This window comes from Palaemon carinicauda, chromosome 4, assembly GCF_036898095.1.
Source record: "Palaemon carinicauda isolate YSFRI2023 chromosome 4, ASM3689809v2, whole genome shotgun sequence".
NCBI lineage: Eukaryota > Metazoa > Arthropoda > Malacostraca > Decapoda > Palaemonidae > Palaemon > Palaemon carinicauda.
Genome location: NC_090728.1, coordinates 186526832 through 186550002, shown reverse-complemented (window position 1 = coordinate 186550002; position 23171 = coordinate 186526832). Strand labels below are relative to the sequence as shown.

Sequence of the window (23171 nt, the reverse complement as noted above, 5' to 3'; positions counted from 1 at the left end):
GAAAAAAATTCAAGCATTCTGTTGATGGCTTAAGTTTCCTATAAAAGAGGGGGACCAGAAAAGAAGCAAAGAAATCTGTGGTTATCTAGCAAGGAGCCCTATCCCTAAGAAAGTTCATCCATGCCTTCCACACTGATTGATCATGTTTGGTGGAAGAAGACCTCTTATAGTCCATCAAATATGTCACGTAAGCTGAAAATATTCTCACCTGGGAGAGAAAATCCAGGTGTGAGGGTTCTGGATCAGAAACGAGGAAGCAAAGATATTCCAAGCCCCTAATCTTAGATGTTGCTGTACTGACTGAAGAGGGTGTCGCTTCAATCTCAGATGCTGAGGGAGTGGAAACCGTGACATTTTCGGCTATAGTGAAGCAACCAGCACAGCTGTCTGTGAGAGGTCCGCAGTGACTTTCAAAACCTTTGAAAACAAACTTTAGGAAGCAGGTAGATGAATGACCATCTGTTTGAGTTGAGACTCAAGGCATCTCTTGCATTTGCTTGAGAATCCACATTCTGAGTTACATAGCGTTGAAGTTTTTAAGTCTCTTGTCACAAACCAGATCATTTGAAGATGAGAGATAAACCCGAGGATCTCTTGGAAAGAGCTCTGATATAAGATCTAGTGTCCAAGGCTTTTTCCACTACCACATTGAGAGAGCCAAACAGACGAACTGGGGTGAGGAGCAAGTACCTCTTCCAAAGGGACTTCATAATGGGAAGAATCACTGCATTTGGATTTCTTGAATAAGATCCTCTTCTTGAAACAACAGACTGCTCTCTGGTTGTTGATGATGTGCGAGTTCTGTCTTAGACTGAGCTGCTTCAATTTCAAGAGTACTACCATCGGTTCTAACACATTTATATGAAGTGCTGTAAACTGAGAGGTCCTTTTCCCAAATACATGTCTCCTCTTTATAACCTTCCTTACCTGACTTGGATGTGGGACTTTAAAGAATGGGGGTGGGATCAATAGGGCCGACATGGAGAGACACTTTGGTCTGGTCCATGGTCTTGGAATCCTTTTGCAGCAAATGTGTAGCCCTCCTCCATACCCAATTGAGGTCTTTCAATCTGGTCTTCATAATTGGGTCAACAGTTACAGCAAACTGGTGAAGGTCTAAGACCTTTTCCAGTTGCCATCTGGAGGAAAAAGAACTCCAAAGAAAAATATTGTCTGTAAGTCTTTTCTGAGAGGTCTTTGGAAGGCCTAGGGTGGATTTCTATGTCCCAGTAAAGAATCAACTACTTGAATACTTTGTAGAAATCCGTAAGACCTTGCAGGATTTAATATGTGTATACGAGGCATAAATCTCTCGTCTCTGAACTACGTGCAACTGCCGTTGTTAGTTATCTGATCACCCTTCTAACTGTATTGATTCTAAATAGCATTACAGTACAGTACTCTGAATCAGTAAGAACTCCCAACCAAAACCCAGGGCAAGACCAAAGTGGGGAGCAATAGGGATGAGCCAGTATTCCAAATTGAGATCTATAGTACAGTTCCAAGCCATAGAAAGGAATTGCCTACCATAACAAAAATAGGAAATTCCTCACGCACATGCACATATATTTATATACTGTATATAATATAAACAATATGTTACCTTACTATGGAAAATTAGCTACAGTTTTCCTATACATTACCTAAGTAATGATGTGTAGTTCCCATGCTTTATATTGACACAATAATATGTATGAGAATATAAATACAGTACTGTATAGTGTATACAGTATATCATACATGTATTACATATAACAAACCATTTCCGTTAAACTGTTTAGCTTGCTAACAAAACTAAATCTTTCCTATACAGCACTGTATTCACGTCTGACTGGTCACAAACAGTTTTAAACTATGCTAAATCCAGAACATCACCAAAAAGACCTTGGCTTAGGCTAGACTACACCAATTTAATAAAACTGAAGTAAACTCAATATATTCAAAATTATAAAACACTATCATCATCAGTTCCCAAGCTGTCTGAAAGCCGGAATTGTAATGTCGTCATACTTGACCGTGTTTGCAATATCAAGACAAACAACATTAACATATAATGCTAAGACTTGGGTAATGATAACTTCAGAACATAATTAATTGTACTTTACTGAGATGTTACTTTAGAATACTTTCAAATGTTTAGAGCTTGCAATGATATGTTCTAGCCAGGCCATGACAGAAAATGTATGGTTGCTAGGGAAGAAACAAATGCCAAGGTAAACATTCTCAATAGTGTTAGCATTTGTTCTTGCTTGGTAACCTGTCATCAGTTAGTAGACGAATTCAACGTTGGAAGTCCCGTGACATGCCAGTAGAGCTGGAACGTGTAGGTCTCCCTTATATTCTCTGAGTTTGTGCTTTGTACACTTATGCACTGACCTAAGGGCTGGGAAGATGTTTCTTTTATATATTATTTTTGTATTGGATTCCCTTTTGTAGCCGTAACAGGAAAGTTCTTGAAGTTCAAACAATCCCCTAACTCTAAAAGGGACAACCCAATATATATTGCAAAATTTATTGCATATATTTGAGAAAATAATGCTATAGATGGCGTTGAGTGAATGTCTAAGAGATAAGTAACCGTACAGGTGTTTCTTAAAAATTAGTACAGTATTCAGATTTGGAATCTTGTTATTAGTTAAATCAATGGATGATTAAGAGCTTGTTCCCTGAGACCTTATTTGAAAATGGTTCAATCTACAGTAACCATTATTTAGGACACTTTTATCTTGGTTTAATCCTTACAAACCAACAGGTATATAACAAGGGCTTCAAGTGTCTGTGTTTGTGACATTTATTTTGTGAGTGTAGACATATTTGAATAGTACATACATACATACATACACCAAGGCACTTCCCCCAATTTTGGGGGGTAGCCGACATCAACAATGAAACAAAACAAAAAAGGGGACCTCTACTCTCTACGTTCCTCCAGGGAAGACAATATTTCTGTCATATTATGTAGTATTGGATTCCTATTTGAATAGTACTGGAATTAAAGTTAAAAAATTACACTTTAAAGCAAGATGCAAAGACCAATGATATTTCACCTTTTTAATAGGTATATGTTTGACCATACAGTATTGTAGTTTTAATTGGAATTTTATCATAATACGTAACTGCTACTGACATAGAAGTATCATGTCATTTTGATTTGCTTGATTAATTGTTGTACTGTACTTTTGGTAATATTTTTTAGTCTCATATAATCTATGTTTTGAAATAAGGACATTTTGTTGTAGCGCCTCTGCAAAGACCTTCCACTCTTGACGAGTCATCTTGGTCGATGGCACCGTATGCTTAAGCACTTTCTTTTCTTTATTAGTTTCATATCATATATGCATTCATTTTATTTTGATTAATTGTTATGTATTACATGGACTGTATTTTATTTAAAGTACAGTAATTTTTCTATATGTAAAGTTGCTTCTTAGGCCTTTAGATTTTTTTTTTCATATAACTATTGTGAGTAGGTTTGCTATAGTAATTTGTGGCCTTTAAACTTATTCTATAAGATTGTATGCCTATTTAGGGTAATGCGACATTGTGAATTCTGTTTTTTTTTTTTCAGTTAATTTAGTTTTATTAGGATATTTTCAATGCTTAAACATTACTAGTGCCGTAACATTACCAACAATATCAAGATTGTATATTAATTTGAGTTCTGTTCCCTTGTACCTTGTCTGAACATTTGACCTTATTTGAGGCATACATGTTTCAGGTTCGGTAGGTGGGAGTCAAGCTGCGGTGGGTGGTGGAGGTGCCTACAAGTCAGTCCCACTACAGGCAATACACCGTTCTCCAGCAGAGAGAAGGTATAGAGACCCAGCACAGGGCCCCTTACGGAAACTTTCGGTCGATCTCATCAAAACCTATAAGCACATTAACGAAGTAAGTGGTTACTTGTTGGTTTATATTGTTGTGAAAAGCTAAAATACTGTATTTTCACAAAGTAATTTTCACAATTTACATTTTTCCATCAATACTAAATTTTTGAAACTTATTCTCAAAAGAATATTTGTTCAAGGCATGTACTGTAGTTGTTTTAATGTCTTGACCTTTTTCCTGATTTTATATGCATTCATGTTTGATGACCACTTCAGTCCCAATTTTGCCTCCTTAATTTGCTTACACTTCATTCTCAATAGGTTTACTATGCGAAAAAGAAGAAGAGAGCCCAGCAAACTCAGGGCCAGTCCCCAAGTATGCACAAAAAGGAGCGGAAGGTCTACAACGATGGTTACGATGATGATAACCACGATTACATCATAAAGTCTGGGGAAAAGTTCGAAGACAGATACGAGATTGACTCATTAATTGGGAAAGGCTCCTTTGGTCAGGTAAGCTCAGATACTGATTTTTTTTTTAGTAATTTTAGACCACTTTAGTGCAGAAAAGGGTATTGCTGTTGGAGTAAATAATACATTCGGCATCAAGATATTTTGTTCATGTTTTTGTTTAATTGCTGAACTTTTAATCAAAGTTTATAACATCTGCCATGTGTTATCACTTGTTTCTAGGGTTAAAACCTTGAGGAGTGCTCCTAGTGCATGCTATGAAAAGTATTAGTACACTATCGATCCAATTAATTTTCTTGACTAGATTTCAAAAATTTATATTACTGAACTCTAGAAGGGATGGGGTCATTGGTAAGAAAATATACATGCGTAGAACAGTCATTTTGTATGTCAGGTAAAGGTCTCTGTATGGAGACAATGAAAATGGTAATTTAAAAGAACTTTAGTCATATCTAAACATCCACATTGGATGATAAGACGGTGTTATGTTTTTTTTTTTTTTCATTATTTAGTTTAGTTGTTGATTATTTATAAAGTATTTGTATGATCTGTATTTTTTGAAGATCTAAATATATATTTTATCAGTTAAGAGACCATAGGTATCTAAAAATGAAGAGATGAAAACTAGGAAAACCTAGTAGTATAAATCTCTCTTGAATCAAGATTTTTCGAAGATCCAAAAGGCCAACCCCATTCCAGTGCTGGTCATTAACACTTTAGATTTATCATCATAGTGTATGCATATGTCTTATTTACATCATTTACTATTTTAGTATAAACTGAGGAATAGGGTTCTTATTTCATAATGAAAACTCAGGAAAGGAATTCATGGTACATAATTAAGAGTTGTTCCAACACGGAGTACTTACCTTGAACTACTTTCTTAGGAGTATCTGGGATCTCCTCCCAACCGACCAGAATTTTGTGTAGTTTACCCTACTCCCATTTTCTATGCGGGTTAACCTCTGGCGGAGTTATATGTGCCATGAGACGACCCGGGGTCAGAGAGCATGCTTGCTCAGGTCTCAATCTCCAGTAAGTTTCTGGTCGCGTCGCGGATAACATCCCGACGCTCTCTCTTACCCAGTGCGACCCTTTGTGTCCCCGACCCCTTTGTGTCTCACGCGGTCTCCACATGGTCCCTTTGTGGTCTTCCTTATCCTTTTCCCTCTGTGTTCCTGTGTCTCGCGGTGCCTTACTAGTGCGTTATGGAGCATCCCCGTCGTTGCCCTGGGCCTATGGCCAGAAAATCGTGTGGCGCCTTCCTCTCAAAGCTTGAAGTTGACCCGCACTTCTTGTGTTCTTCGTGTAGGGGCAGTGTGTGTTCCCCTACAGCCACATGTACGGAGTGCGAGTCCTGGAACGAGGTGCAGTGGGTGCGCTACGGCACCATGAAAAAGAAGTCCTCCAGGAAGATGCCTCCTCCCCGTGCGGCTCCCCCCGTCGGAGGTCCTCCGTCACGAGCAGCGGAGCGTCCGACGGAGAATGTAGATGAAGGCGTAGAAGGTTTGGCAGCGGAAGTTTCGGCCTACAGGAGAGTGATAGGCCTCATTAGGCGTCACCACAGACTGGACAAACCTGAGCCCTCCACTGACGAAGTCTGGCTCTCGAGCCTCAGCAGGCTGGTGGATGCACCTGTGCAACAGAGGCCCTCACTAGACCTTCCTTTGGCTAGGGATGTTAGGCTGGGTATGGCGCACGTTGACTGGATCGTGGCCAACCACGCGGAAGCTCCCAAGAGCCAGAGCGCCTCCAAACTTCTCCAGGGCCTAAAGACCCAGTGCCGCTTCTACCTTCCCGAAGGACACCGCGCGGGTCCCTGTACGGTGGAGCCAGCAGAAGCCATCCTGGGATAAGGAGCAGCAGAGGAGAGGGCTTCCACTGCCCCGGTTTGTTTCTCCCCTTCGGAAACTTCCATGATGGAGGAGCTAGCCAAGGACCTGGTACACGTATCATCGTGGCTAGATTGGTGGGCCTCCACGCTGGTGGGGTTTCAGAACTCGCACGATCTCGCAGTTCCGGAGAACCAGGCCTTGCTGAAGGAGCTGATTAGCTCGGGAGGTAAGGCCCTAAAGTTCCTCTCTTACCAGTCCATCGCGCAGGCCGCCAATTGGATACTGCGGAAGAGGGACATTGTGCTCAACAAGCTCGTCAGGAGGCTCCCAGACAGATAAGTGAGGTCCCTGAGGAGCCTACCCCTGTGGGACGACTCAGTGTTCCCCCTGAAGGCAGTGGAGGAGACAGTAGAGAGGGTCAGGAAGCTAAAGGATGCGGGAGAACCCAGACCCCCTCCAGTGAGAAGACCTCCCTCCTTGTGCCTCACCTAGCCAGCCCAGGAGAGACGCCCCTAGTACGGCCTGGCCTCAGCCTTCGCTTTGATTTTACAATCTCAATGGTCCAGTGCGCCTTTGGCCCTGTTTGTGTGTGCAAGTCACCTCTCCTCAAGCCTCGCTCTCTTAAATTATTTCCTCCTTCTATTGCAAAACTTGCATTTCTATGATGCAGTCAGTTTTATACAATGAATGGATTCCAAAACTTGGGGCTGGCAGTCTGGATTTTAATATTCCTCCCTCTCTGAAGTAAAAGTTCATTACCAAACTTTGTATTTTGTTGGATACTCCTAGCCATTGCCTAAGGATACAAATTGCAATGTGCTGTACATTCCCCACTTAAGTAGAAGCATCTTCAGGAGAAAAGTAAATCAGGATATCTAAGGAGTAGTGTTCATGAAAAGAAAAGCCAACAAATGATTGGTGGGTTTTTCTGATTTTTTTTTTCGATTATATGACCAAAAATCCTTATAAAGCTGGAAGAGGGAAAGGTAAAACCTTACCCTTGGAAAAGAAAATACTTAAAAATTCAAAATTTTATTTGCTTTGGTTTCGTACATTGGATTGTTTTTTTATGGCTAGCAATAAAAGCTAGATCAAGTAACATTACTTTCAAACTGTAAAAGGTAGTGCCTAATGAAATATTGTATATATTCTACTGGCTTTGCATTACTGGAATACCTTTTAGTGATGTTAGTATAGGAAATTAATTGTATATAAATACCCAAAATATAGTCCACTGCAGTAAGCTATGAAGCTAAAGCTTGAACCTTACAAAAGGAGAGTACAGTACATATTTTACAAAAGGTGAAAGTTCCTTTGCACTCATATTACAGTGTGTAAGTTATTGTAGTAAATAGAATTACATTTTACATGTATTTGTTTATTGTGTGAAGAATCATTCGAAAATTTTCTACTTTTCAGGTTGTAAAAGCCTATGACCACGAAGAACAGACTTGGACGGCAATCAAGATAATCAAGAACAAAAAGCCGTTCTTAAATCAGGCCCAAATTGAAGTAAAATTATTGGAGATGATGAATCGAGCGGATTCAGACAACAAGTATTATATAGGTAAAGACAAGATAGGTGGGTAGATGAAGCTGAGCAATGCACCCCTAACACAGTAACCACTAACTCTTCTACTATTCTGCCAAGTCTTATTTTGTTGGTCTTTTTTTCTTAAAATTTCTCTGGTTTTATTTGTTTTTGTCTTTCTTTGAAGTTTTTATTATTATTGCAATCATCATTATTCTTAATTATAGTTATATTTTAAAGTTGATGTGCTACCAGTATGGAAGTTTCAGCTTATATACATCACCAATATATTTTATTATATAATTCATTGGTAATATTTGATACTACTACTCATAGTATTACAAGGTACAGTATTTGTATTATGTAGATTCTGTGTAAGACTTGGATATCTAAAGATAATTTTGTTTCGAGGTTTTTTATTGTTTTTTTTTCCGGTATAATTACTCTTACTATTTTTTTGTCAGATGTTCCAGAATATCACAATCTTACATACAATTTCTTTAATGATCTGCATCCCTTCATTTCCTTGTGATGTCTTAACGACTTCATCAAAGATTATAGGGAGACTTATCACTGACAAGAACTCAAAGCGTACCAATTTTAACCAAATCTGATAATCTCCATCGCTAGTTATGGAAGAAAACTTCATTTTGTTTTAATACGTTAACTTTAGGTGGTGGAGGCTTGAACTGTAAAAGTCTTTCTAAGAATCGGGTGTAGGAGGCAAGGAAATACTGTATTTTGGTACATGTAATGAAACCTGTACATTGATACAACAACAGGTACTCCTTTGCATACATTGTGATAGGCTGAGGACTAGTTAACTTTTAGAGACTCAACTCTCATTTGTAAGATCTAGGACTTATCTTCCACATGCAGGTCGTGCAGTTGACCTAGCTGTAATTTGGTTGTTGCTCTTAGGTGGTAGTTCAAACGAGGCGTTTGTAGTTCATCACCTTAGTCTAAAATCTTGTATGGATGTTTCTCTACAAGTCTATGTCCCAGGATACCTTTCTTTTATATAGGATGTCTCAGGATACCATTCTTTGACTTAGGATTGGCTGTCTGATCTTCAGCAGCTACCTTGTTCAGATTTTGCGTAATTGTTTAAGAGTATTCGTTTTATGAATTGACATTATTACTGCAATAAAAAAGGTTATATAGCAAAAATTGAGTTATTGTTATAGGGGATCATAGTTTGGAGGCATAAACACAGACTTTGCAAACATAGGCACTGATTCTCTTTTATTGCCTAGACTGAAGAATTGTTGTGGGTAAACTTACAAGTTTTATTTTTTTGAAACTAGACATGTGAATAATTTAAACCACCAATGGCCAAGCTGGCATATTTTCATCTAAATGACCATGTTTTGATATAATTTTAATGATGATGTAGTACTCAAGAGTGTGGAAGATTTCATTAGGATTCATCACTATAACGTTCCAAAAATTTTGGAAGCAAGTTCTCTTTTGACACTATTGTATGAAGTGTCAGAAACTTCAGTCAGAAATAGTGTGCAGTATATTTTGAATGTGACAGATTGTTGTAGCTTTATATCGCAGAACGGGTAGATGATCTCGAACAAGTTAAAACTATGTTCAAGTTTTGTGGAACAGTTATACAGTACACTGTGATTTGATAGATTTGTGGCTTTTAATGATTATAGCTGCACAGCATCCATAATGTTTGAATGCATTCTATTTTATCTTTTTTATTTTTCCTTTGCACCTTTAAACATTGCATCTGTATTTGCTGTCAAAGGACCGAAAATTTTTAGTTTAGTCAAGAAACACATTGTATTTGCTGTCAAAGGCCCAAAAATTTTTTAGTTTAGTCAAGGAATGCATCTGTATTAGCTGTCAAAGGACCGAAAAATGTTTAAGTGGAAAGTATAGTTCATAGCTTGTCCGTTGAAGTAATATATGCAGTTTGTCTGTGATGTGGTCTTGTGTCAAGCGTCTTGTGGGTTTTAACCCATACTTAAAAAATTACAATGATTATAAAAATTACTTTCATGGTGTGTACAGTACTAGGTTATGATCATAATACAGTATAGTAAAATCTTTAGACTTAGCCACTGAAGGTATTCGCAGGTTAGGGATTGATTGATTGATTGATTTAAAGTTTTCAGGCATCCTGACATAGGGATGGATACCGAAAAGTGTGTGTATTTCTTTTTATGTGAATGAGCATTTGAGAAATTTTTATAGGCAATAGTAGGGAATTTATCTATAGAAAAGGTTTTTTAACATTTTGGAGGAATGTCTTTCATACTGAAGAATATGCAATTTTTGAGAAAGAAAAGAAAAGAGAATGCATGTTAAACCATCTCAAATATTTACTGGTCGGTCTACTTGGAAAATTATCTACAAAGGGCTTCAGTATATTATGAGTTTGTAAACAAATGTGTAAAGGATGAAAGGTGAAAGACCTTTAATAGTTGTTTGATGGTCTTTTTTGAATTTATAAACTTAGATCTTTGATACGAGAATTTTTAAGAACACACTTGATTCATTTTGGCAGATTGGAAATTTTCTTAAACTGTAATCACAACCAATTTGCATTTTTGAAATGGAAAATATCTCAGAAAATGTTAAGATGTTTCTTTTTTTTTCATATTTTCTTAAACATTGGGATGGATTACCAATGTATATTAGTAATTAGACCTCTTATTAGTTAGGAAATGACTTGGTGGTTTGGCAAAACATTTCGTATAATTCAACTATGTTGGTTTTAAGAAGCTAGCTGACAGCATATAGATGGTTTTCTTTTACCCGCTTTAGGCTTGGAAAGACAGTATAGTAATCCAATAGTAGCATTGCTTCATAAGTAGTAGCTGTCATTGCTGTATGCTCAAGAAATTGTTGTGACCTAGGGGGATTTTTCTCTTGATTTTAGTTTAATTTTCTGTTATTTTTCTATTTAGTTTTGTCAACAAGTAAAGATACAGTAAAGAAGACTCCATGTTCAAGGAAATGTAATGACTTTTAGTGGAGGATTAATGGTTACTGGAAGTAGGAAACTTACTATGCCTTGATATTCATTTCTATGAACCTCTATTTTCCTTAGCGTAGCCCTTATCTGTCATTCGTGTGGGTCATATTATCAGGGTTATCATTTCTATTTTCCTCTTTCTTCAGAAATTGTTTTATGGCAATTTACTTTCTGTACATAATGTATTTATGATATAGAGTTTTGAAATTGATCCAGGTTTTCTATGGTTGCTTTAAACCTTCTGTATAACCACTTTATCTTCCTGATGCTTCAAAGGTTAGTGATCTAGTGATGAAGATAACCTGGAGAATGGTGTGATGATGTTTTAATAGCATAATACGACTAAACCTGTTCAACCTTATTTTATTGTAACATTTAAAAGCTATCACAAGACACTAGTTGAATTTGTGTGGTTAAGCTTCACAATGTAAAGACAGCCAGTGAAGAGATTCTTCCTCAGGTATTTTTTGTACAGTAATTTTGAATTTTTCACCTTTTTTTAATCATACATTTTATAGTTTGTAGATTGACCTATAACTTTCACCCTTTTCGTTACATTGCATTGTGTTGATGGAGTTTAATTTTTTTATTGTTTTTATTCTTTTTTTTTTTTAATTTGATTTTCAAAGAAAATGTGCAAAGAATTTCAAGTATACAGTATACCATATCAAAAGAATCATACAAAAATAGAAACAAAAAATAAAATTGGAAATTATTTGTAACCAATTAGTAGTTGTACTAATGTTAGCCAAAAAGTCTTTTCAAGAGGTTCTTGCTCTGAATTCCATGACTGAGACCAGATTTGAACAAAATGGTATTGTACTCTCAAGACCCTATGCTGATGTCTAAATATCAATGAAAGTTTTCATTATGTTTGCTCATTTTTGAGGGATTTAGAACATTCAGCCAAAAGTGGCACTTTCGTAATATTTTATCGTTACATAAAAATCAAGTAGTTTAAAATAAATTCAAGGCATTTTTGTAGTGTACTTATAAATTAATTTAAAATTACAAATCTTTCGATAAAATTATAAGGTATATAAACGTGTGAGGATTTCATATCTTTTATTGAGGTAACTAGTACATTACTTAGTTCTCTTAGATGCACTCAGCTGCAAACAAGCTTTTCCAAACAGTTGTGTAGAAGAAGCATAACTGATAATGTACAGTAACTGGCTTATGATATATTTTTGTATATCAAAACTTATGCTTATTATAACACATTTCACTCATTGTCCTGGAATTTTTAGTTTGAGACTGGAAAGTTTGCAATAAGTTTCTGAGCCCCTTAAAACATGGTTTATGTTCAGCTTACATAAGTTGATGATCCCTTTGTATTTATTATTTTTTGGGGATTGGCAAAACTTAGATACAGTAGTTAAGTATAGCAGTGATAGTCATTTTGCCTGTTTTGAGGAGAGCAGCTTTTTTATCGTCATAATCATTTAATTATGTGATATCCAATTTGGTGTTTAAAATCTCAACCTTTCATTTTGAGATAGAGGTATTATGTTTACTGATGTATTGGTAAATGATGAAGTAAGGTCATTTCCACACGAGGGGATTATCAAAAGGGAACATACAGATAATGATAAGTTACAGTACAAAACAGCCCATTCATATTTTTAGGTTTTCAGCGTAAACTAGTTAGTTCAACTAGACCACAGATTTGGACAATGTTTGCAGAAGATGACAGGTTTTTGAAAAGGTGAAAGGTTGTTTAACCTTCAAAGGGATATAGTAAATGGGGAAATGAGGTCAGGTCGCCTTTTTTCAAGTTATCTATTTCAGGTTTTTTTTTTTCTTTTAATCTTGAAAATGTCACAGTAAATGTGTATTTGTATGGTAGAGGAAAGAAGGGAAGTTTTAGATTTGAGGTACCGTAGTTTAGTAGTTTACAGGTATTGGTGATGAACAATGAGCTTAACCCTTTTACCTCCAAAGGACGTACTGGTACGTTTCACAAAACTCATCCCTTTACCCTCATGGACGTACTGGTACGTCCTTGCAAACAACTGCTATTTAAATATTTTTTGCATATTTTTGATGATTTTTTGAGAAACTTCAGGCATTTTCCAAGAGAATGAGACCAACCTGACCTCTCTATGACAAAAATTAAGGCTGTTAGAGTAATTTAAAAAAAAAAATCTACTGCAAAATGTGCTTGAAAAGAAATAATTCCTGGGGGTTAAGGGTTGGAAATTTCCAAATAGCCTGGGAGTAAAAGGGTTAAATGGCAATAAAATTAAGTAATACATGTACAGGAAAGATTACAATTTATTACAAGTAAGCATGTCAAGAAATTGACAGAAAAACTTGAAATTGTTAGATCTTAATGACAGAGTACACATGAAAAGTATCAAAATGAAAATAACAAGAAGCATAGTGTGTATAAAAACAAAATGTGAAATATCCATATCAGAACCAAAATGAGAAAAGGCTCGTGGATGTATCAAAACACGAAAACACGTGGAAGTATTATGCTGTTGTTCAACTATCAAAGTGAGGAAGAGATATAAAATTAATTGTATAGAATTAAGGAATTTTATCCTATTGACACACCTGATATCTTTACCCAATTATGTTAGATCAATTATGTAGTCATATTCAGACATATTACTAGAGTTTTACAATATTTGTATGCCATTTTCTTTGACTTAACATGCTTTTAAAGAGCACTTATATTCAGTATACTAATTTAGGCCTATCGTAAGGCATTTGAAATAGTCATTACATGTATTAGAAGCAAACTAATATATATATATATATATATATATATATATATATATATATATATATATATATATAATGTGTGTGTGTAAATATATATAGGATTGTTATCATTTTGTTTATATTTCTTCTTTGTCGAGTGTTTTTAACAAAAGAAGTTTTAGTTTTGATGGTCATGGTTTTACGTAATAGCAAATTGCATGGAGTTTACAGACGTCTTATTCTGAGTTAGAAAATGTTCGAAGATATTTTTTTTGTAAAGGTAATTTGTTCTAGTCAGAACTTAAATGTTTTCAGCAGAGCATTGTGCAGTCCTTTACGCCCAATTCACGATTTTCATACATGTCATACTCATAACTTAATAACATTTCTCCATCCTATATACTGTCGTTATTTTAATACAACAGTACATGTATTTAATGAATGGTTATTGTGCTTTACACTGAAAAACAGTAAAAAGTAACTATTGAAAAGTGTCTGGCACCTTAGTCTCAGATAATATGCTCATGAATTAAAGGTTCCCAGTTTCATTCAAACTTCTAAGCAGAACACAAGAAACACTTTAAAGCCTATCCTTATCAAAGTTGGAATTAGGTACAAACATTAAAAAACTATAGGAAATAGGTTAGGATCTAAATATTTTTTTTATTTTTCAAGTTCCCATTGGGATGATTGAAATTTGTTTTTAAGAACAAGCAAACGACAGAAGCTTGCAGCTGCTGATAGAGCTGCAGTTTTCAGATTCATTCATCTTATAATCAAAGCTATCAAATTGCCTTAATAGATTTACCTGCTGCTTATTACATTAAAGCTTTATTTGTAGTTTAAGGTGTAAGTATCAGGCTATATAGTGCTTTTAATAGCTGCTTGACAGTTGGGATGTACTGGTAGTCATTTTATTTTACTGACAAGTATTGTTAAGTAATTGGAAAGAAAATGTTCTTGTAACTGGAATCATATAGAAATATGAGTTTGTGTTCTCTTAAAAAAAAAATAGGAAGTGTAAAATACTAGATATTGTACTTTATGTTTACATCAATAGTGTTGGAATATTTTTTTATGAAGTAAAATTGATATTTCAAAATAAGAACTTATTTTTAATAATTTTTTGGTGGATTTTTATGATTGCTTTATTTTTTTGTTCAATTGTATCCCATTTCTCTCTCCCTCCATTTTTTTTTTTTTTGTACTTTTTCTCTTCATAACATTTCCCAAGTTTTGTGGTTTGCATTGATTGATATTTGTGTAAATGTGTCATATTTCATTTGATTTCATGTTTGTATCATTATATAAATTGTATTAACAAAAGTCATGACATACCACTATCCAGGCTTGTTGGAAGAAGCCTAACGTTCATGTTTTTTTTCTTTTCTTGCAGTACGGTTGAAACGACACTTCATGTGGCGGAATCACCTGTGCCTAGTGTTTGAGCTATTGTCGTACAATTTGTACGACCTCTTGCGCAACACTAATTTTCGTGGCGTGTCCCTCAACCTCACGCGCAAATTTGCACAGCAGCTGTGTACTGCGCTCCTCTTCTTATCCACGCCAGAACTCCAAATCATCCATTGTGATTTGAAGCCAGAAAATATCCTATTGTGCAATCCTAAAAGGAGTGCTATTAAAATAGTGGATTTTGGGAGTTCCTGTCAAATGGGACAGAGGGTAAGTTTTTTATTATTGTTTGACATGAATTATTGTTTCTCAATAATCTGATTTTCTGTAATGTCTCATCCTTTCTTTAGTTACACACACTCACACATACATACATATATTGTCCAGAGCTTTTAGTCCAGACAGGGCTTGTTAGACCTTCAGTTTTAGCCCCGAGTTCTGTAGTTAAAGTTTCATTCATTTGCCTGGGCTTTTTATTTTCTAACCTGTAAATTTTTTTGTTGTGAACTTTGTTTTCTAATTTCACTTTGAAGATTCTTTATAATTTTTTATTGTTTTCAATGCCTTAGGATTAATAAAAAATGTATTTTCTGTGCGCTCGAAAGCTGTCAAGCCATAATACTGTATTCTTGATAATTTCTTAGGGCTTCTAGTTATGTATTCTCATTGGAAGTTAATTTTAAGTTCATTTGAAATTAGTCTTGTAAAATCAGTCCACTGTTGAATTTTCAATCCAAAGTGTGCTGACAACTTCAATTCAGGTATTGTATAGTTTTATTTTTATCCTTTATTATTTCAATGAACATAACGCCAGTATTCATCACTCAGTGCTTTTAAAGCATAAGCTTCTTGAAATAAATTAAAGCAATTTTTTAAGAAGATAATAGCCATGTAGTCCATGGAAGGAGAAAGGATTAATGAGGTAGAATCATATAAGTATTTAGAAACAATGGTCTCCAATACAGGGTCTTTAGAATTAGGGTTTAGTGAAAGATTGAAAAAAGCAAATCAGACAATGGCTAGGGTTTAGTGAAAGATTGAAAAAAGCAAATCAGACAATGGCTAGGTTAAGTAAAATTTGGATATCAAATTGCCTAAAATTTCATATAAAAATCAGACTATATATCACTTTAGTGAGATCGGTGTTACTCTATGGACATGAGTCATGGTATGACAATGAAACAATCTCTAATAGATTTAGTAGATTTGAGAATAAAGCCCTGAGAAGGGTATTGGGAGTTGAATGGCAGGACAGGATTAGAAATTAAACTATAAGAGAGATTACTCGAGTACCATATGTGGATGAAATTATGATGAGGGCTAGATGGAGATGGTTTGGGCATGCTCTTCGCACTCAAGAGAGATTAGTTCACCAGACGGTTGACTGGGCTCCACAAGGCACTACAAGAATTGGAAGACCCAGGCCTACATGGCTTAGGACTATAAAGCGCGAAGTAGGAGATGATGAATGGAGAAGTATTGAATTAATAGCTCAAGATAGAGACGACTGGCGAAATCTAACCGAGGCCCTTTGCGTCAATACGCGTAGGAGGAAATAATGATAAGTCCCCATGAGGTGACTAGATGGTGATGTCATCTTGTTTATGCACCAGATTTTTTAATATGATGAGGACTTGTTGGTATGCAGTGTTATAATTCCAAAATTTCCAGTCTTTATATTTCGGCGTTTGTTGCTTGCTTATTTCTTGATATTGCCTCAGGTATGTCCTCTCAATATTCTAAAATTAGGTTTTATGTCAGTTGCAATGGCACTTGTGTGCATAGAGTGGGTAGGTTGGCTAAGGGGTTAATTACTGCAATGTAGTTGTACAGTGGCTACTTTCCTATTGGTAAGGGCAGAAGAGAATCTTTAGCTATGGTAAGCAGCCCTTCTAGGAGAAGGACACACCCAAATCAAACCATTGTTCTCTACTGCAGTCTTGGGTAGTGGCATAGCCTCTGTACCATGGTCTTCCACTGTCTTGGATTAGGGTTCTCTTGCTTGAGGGTACACTCTTCCTCTTGTTTTTTTAAAGTTTTTATAGTTTATATTAGAAAGGTCTAATTTAATGTTGTTACTGTTCATAAATTATTTTATTTTGGTTGTTTATTTCTTCTGTAGTTTATTTATTTTCTTATTTCCTTTCCTCACTGGGCTATTTTTCCCTGTTGGAGCCCCTGGGCTTATTGCATCTTGCTTTTCCAACTGGGTTGTAGTTTAGCTTGTAATAGTAGTAGTAATAATAATAATAATAATAATAATAAGTGGGAAAAGATGCAGACAAAGAAGAAGAAGAAGAAGAAAGCATTATTGGTGTCTTTGACAGGCCAGATATTATTACATTGGATCCCTCTGGTTACGGCTCATTTTTCTTTTGCCTACACATACACCGATTAGTTTGGCCTACTCTTTACATGTACTCCTCTTTCATCGTACACCTAACAACACAAAGATAACTGAACAATTATTCTTCACTCAAGGGTTTAACAACTGCACTGTAATTGTTCAGTGGCTATTTTCATTGATAAGGTTGAAGAGAGACTTTAGCTATGGTCACCAGCTCTTCTAGGGGGAGGACACTCCTAAATCAAACCATTATTCTCTAGTCTTGGGTAATGCCATAGCCTCTACTGCAGTCTTGCACTGTCTTGGGTGAGAGTTCTTTTGCTTGAGGGTACTCTCAGGCACACTATTCTATGTTTCCTCATTTCCTTTTCTTACTGGGCTATTTTCCCTGTTGAAGCCCTTTGGTTTATAGTATATGCTTTTCCAACTAGGGTTATATCTTATCTAGTAATAATAATAATAATAGAATAGTTCCGCATTCCTTGTGCATCATGTGCCTTGGTAAAGAGAATGGGAAAATCTCGCAGAATGAAAAGAGTTGATACAATAATTAGATACTGTTAGATACCATTGCTTCCTTTATCCAAGGGTTAAATGGTATGTCATGGCTGAATATTTGAAAAAATTCGATTGCAGTAAGCTGCACGTAAGACTGGATTATTTATTCTAAATGGTTGTCCTTCTGTGGTGCTTTACTTTTTCTGAACTTTATGGTGAAGTACCAATGGCTATGTGAAGGTAAGCTCAGCAAGAGATGATTATGCAAAAACAAAAATATTTTTTTTTTTACCATAAACAGCTTGTCACATGTTTTCTTTGCATTTCAGATATACCAGTACATTCAATCGAGGTTTTACCGGTCACCTGAAGTATTGCTAGGGATCCCGTATAACATGGCCATTGACATGTGGAGTCTTGGTTGCATACTGGTTGAAATGCATACAGGAGAACCATTATTCTCTGGGGCTAATGAGGTAAGTGGCTACACATTATTTGGAAAGTAGGTCGCTGAAGGTATTAAAATTCCTGCAAGGCTGCTTCTGGTAACACATCTATCAGGCTTGGTTCGATTTTTCAGGAAAGGTGTAACACTTCATGCTTAGGTTGCCAGTAGCTTAGTCTGATATGGTTTTGTCATATGTATATTCATGTTACTCCATGCCTTGGAAATTCAATAAAGTATTAATATCTTTGTAGACTAAAAGCTTTAGGTGTGTACTTCTTGGTAAAATGTTGTGTGTAAAATTGTGTTGTTTTCCAGGATTTTTTTTTTTTGCAAAATATCTATAATTAACAATTTGTCCTGTGAAAGTTCTGAGTGCAGACAGGTTAAGAATATGGAATATTAACCGAAAATACTGGTACCCTTTTTTAATTTACAACCTTTCATGTATTTAGTCGCTCTTCTTTGATTTAGGTGGTGGAATATTAGTCAGGAAAAATGCAAGTAAAAAGATAATTTTAGTGCATGGCTGAAGGAAGTATGGTCATCAAACAATGCAATCATTAGCTGTTCATAACAATTCCGCCAATCATATAATTGCCAGTGTTGGGGCAAGCAATAATACAGGCACAGCCTTTTGTTCCCAAAGAATAGGTGTAGCTTTTTTCAGTACTGTATCAGAGGTGTCCCCTGAACCCCCAGGCATCCTTCGTCTGACAGAGGTAGCTGCATGGCTGTAGAAGGTGCTCCAGATTTATTGCCTTATTTTCAATGTTTATCTATATCAATATTTTTCCCTACCTTTTTTTTTATGTTTGCTTGTGCAAAACACTTGAGGAAAGGTTGCAAAACTTAGAAGAAAACTGTCAAACATTAAGCTGCGCCACATTATCCAATTTTGATCAGGAGGGGAGGGAAATTTAAATTAAGCACCATTTCTCGTGCTGTCACATGTAATGCTTCAATCCACGTTCTCAGTGAATCGTCCCGTTGTTCCCATCTCTCGTGTACATGGCCCACCCTCGTAGAATTTGCCTCAGTTTTGTATCTTGTGATTGAATGAGGCCTCAATGCCAAGCTTAAGAAGTTACTATAACAATCTTCGTTTTATTTATTTGTTATGTTTATACCTAAGAGTTTTCTGTAAGTATAGAATACAAAGGTTGTGTGTCTGCTACTATTTGTGTTTTTCATTATCTGTGCGATGACTGCGAATAATGGGGAACTTGTAGCTTTTACTTTTCATATGGTTTTCTTGTTTGCTGGTACTTACCTGTAGAATATGATAAAGTTTTTTCTATATATTATACAAGTAATTGTATAAATAATAATCAAGGAATGGGTTAAGGTTAATTTTCCATCTTGCTGCCTGACTTAATTTGCCTGTATGTCAGTTGTGTTGGCTTTTTATTACTCCTTTTTTTTTTTTATTTCAATCTTATCAGTTGGTTTTGTTAGGGCTGGGCAATGGTCCTCAATTTTTATGGCTCTTAACCCAGGTTTTTCATAGGAGGTTTTTGGTTATGTCACTATTACTGTGAATGACTATACCAATTTCCTGAGGAAGAGATGGGCCTCTATGTCTTTCTCCACATCTCTAGATGCTTTTTAATATTGTATGAAAATTTTCACTTAAGGATTCCACCCACTTAGCAGTTTCATTTATTGAATTAGTAATCGTAATGTGCCAGCATCTTAGAATGAAGGCGTTGAAACTCAGTTATTTATACATCTTAGTCCTTACAATAGTTAGAGATATTGCTGTCTTTCCACATTCCTCACTCATGTTCCTATTATTATTTCAAAATGAGACTAAGCCAAGTATTTTGCTCTACTCTTTACGGCAAATCTACCTTTGGATTACGCTCCCTTTTTAAGATTCTAAGAGCCTTGTCTTCTGGCTTATGAGTTTCTGAAGGTACGTATCTATGAGACCTCTGCAAACAATCAGTGATGTGTAGTGCTTCAACTTCTCATCTAATTACCAATTCAGGTTATTGTGTAATGGATGAAATTGTTAAGACCAAACAAACTTTTTGTCCCAAATCTTGATTTTCATCATTTTTATATATAGCACACACCTTGTAACCCCACCAGCCTTGCAGTCAACAGGAAATATAAGATGTTGGATTGGTGTCCCAGTAGCCAGGTGACTAGTTGTCATAAAAAATTGCTGTTCATTTTGTGAAAAGGGACAAATGTATATAGGGATCATCTTGGCCCTTTTTCGTGGACAATTATATGATTTTGGAATAATAACTAGTTTTAGATCATGAAAACCTTATGCAGTATTACTGGTTTGTATAGACTTATTTTGCATCTCCATGGGAAATTTATGCAATAAGCTTTTGCCGTTTCAATGTATAGAACGACTAAAACAGTGTTTTTGTGTGATACGACACAAGCTCCCCTTAATTGTTATATCTTCCTCACTTTACCTTAACCCTCTGGTGATCCTGGCCATAACACAATTGCTGTCAGGCTCGTGACTTGCAAACTTTTTAATGGTGAGAAATAATAGCATGTATCAACCTACTTAAATTGTCTTTTCTTAGCATAACTAAGAATGGAATGGTGATAGAAAAAACTAAAAGTTGCATGAGAAAGTTCAATAAATATTCTATATAGCTACATGAACGGGTGACGCACCAATTACGCCATCGTATCCTCAAAGATTAAATTGAAATAGGTTTTGTGACATGAGTCCTTGAATGTTCCTTGTGTGGTACACAGTAAATGGTAATGTACCAGAAGTTCTTTGCAGAATCTTTTAGGCCCCAATTGTTTTGCATTGTTTCCTGCTTATAAATATTTCATTTTAACTAGGATCTATTTTTATACATCAATCCAACCACTTCAGCTCTAGCGTGCTCCAATTGTCCTTTTTGAATAAGAATAAATCCATTAGGTGAAACCTATGAAGTTTTAGAAAACATGTCTTATTAAGCTTTTAAAGCTAATTTATGCTGGACTTTCATCTGTTGAATTAGATTTAATGTTTCTATATATCCAGTGACAAATAAAGAGCAAATAGTCATTTAAAATGTACTGTAGTTCTTGACTTTATTATATTATTGTAAGTACCTGCCAGTCCTGGTAATAGGGAGAAATTACTATCGTAAGGGCATTTAATGTAAGTGAACATATAAAATTTAATGTTGAAAGAATTTGCATATCCCCTGAAATTGTAGATCTTTTGTTTTTTCTGCAAAGATAGATTTCAAAATATTTACCTTATGGTATTATATTTTCCATGTACAGTGTGCTTTTTCTATCTCCATTTCCATGCTTATATCATTGGTTAGTTCTAAATGCACCGATTTTATAGTTTTTCTACCTGTAAAAGCAATAAAAGAATAATGTACTTTTACATCTGAATAAGCTTTAGCTAATGAGTAATAAGGTCAAGAAATTGATCTCTGGGAGCCTAGTACAACTTTATTAAATGCCAGAATAAGGAGGAGTTCTAAAAATAGCTTTTATAAAGAAGAACCTGTATTAAGGAAAAAAAGGTTATAATAGTGTTCATGAAATTTAAGATTCAACCCCATGTACTGCATTATGTACAGGTATTTAATTTTTTGTTCCCTAAATGTGTTAGGTATAAAGATTTCCTTGTGAGGTCAGAAATATCATCCTTTAAAAGAATAGGAGTTTATACAATATGTATTATTAAGGACAGTGTGCATAATTTAAGTCCATTATGAAAACTGAAAATAGTTTTGAAGGGAAAGCAGGAAAAAGGTTCATTATTAAGACTACAAATAGTTGGTGCTGATAGTTTTGTCCTTTTCTTTTCAGGTTGACCAAATGAACAAAATTGTGGAGGTATTAGGCATGCCTCCTAAGCATATCCTTGATATGGCTACTAAAGCACGTCGCTATTTCGACAAATTGCCGGACGGAACTTATATCCTCAAAAAGCCTAAAGATGGCAAGAAGTATAAGCCACCAATGAGTCGTAAATTGAGGGATATAATTGGAGTGGAAAGTGGTGGGCCTGGAGGTCGCCGCCTCAATGAACAAGGTCACTCGGTTTCAGATTACCTGAAATTTGAGGATCTGATTAAGAAAATGCTCGACTATGATCCCAAAACGCGGATAACCCCGTACTATGGCTTGCAGCACAATTTCTTCAAGCGAACGAGTGACGAATCCACCAACACAAGCAACTCCACCAGTCCAGCAATTGAGCACACAGTGGCCTCTCCCATCAACCATTCAACCTCACAACCTGGTTGGTTCAATCCTCAGATCCTTTCATGATTTATTTTGTAATAGATGAGGAATATAAGATATAATTATACAGTTATTGCAACCTAGAGATTTGGTCACACACTTGTGGGTGAATCACTGATGGTGTTATGTATTGGCTTTGTGTTCTGGATACCCCATTCGTTTTGAGGGTTTAATCCCATATACAAATATGACTCTAGGATGATTCTAGGTAGTGTGTGACTAGACTCTCAATTGTATCAACTAATGTACAGTTAATTTATCAGTAAAAATATCATGTAGATTTATATGCCATTTTTAATCATAAAGAATGTAAATTTCTTTTCATAATTTAGTTAAGTGTAATAATATTGTATATGTAAAAAGCATGAAGTATAGGTTTTTAAATCATACACATTACAACAACCCTGACATAGATAACCTAAGCAAAATTCACAGTATGGTTTGAGTGCATACACATGTATACTTGTGTAAGTGCATACGTATGTATGCATCCTCACATTCTTTTGTATACATGTATGTCAGAAAGTTCTAAACTTCAAATTCACTAAGGATTTTATTTCGTTGGTTTTATTATATGATTTTCTTTAGATGTTACCCTCTGAATTTTGTTTTTAACTTTATTTCTTTTAGGATGGGAGTAGATTTGAAAGATTTTGATGTTAGATGAGAAAATGAAGCTATCTTTATCTTGATTTTTGTTGAAATAACGTATAAGAGAGCATTGTGTGATATGAAGCTGGAGAAGTTATTAAACTAGGTGTTTGATATATTTATTTTGAAATGGATGCATTTATCTTTAAAAAGAAGTCCAATTACTAGATGGTACTAAGAGATTTACATGGAGCAGTTAGTATAGAGACT

At 35.5% G+C, this 23171-nt stretch overlaps 1 protein-coding gene across 1 annotated transcript in view; it reads left to right on the top strand.

Moving 5' to 3' along the window:
• Positions 1–23171, top strand: part of LOC137640271 (dual specificity tyrosine-phosphorylation-regulated kinase 1B-like) — a 68065-nt gene that overhangs the window by 37631 nt on the left and 7263 nt on the right. The window contains 6 exon segments of the mRNA XM_068372869.1: positions 3719–3888; positions 4146–4337; positions 7550–7712; positions 14765–15051; positions 17956–18102; positions 21873–22308. Of these exon segments, the coding sequence (XP_068228970.1) occupies positions 3719–3888; positions 4146–4337; positions 7550–7712; positions 14765–15051; positions 17956–18102; positions 21873–22308 (1395 nt within the window).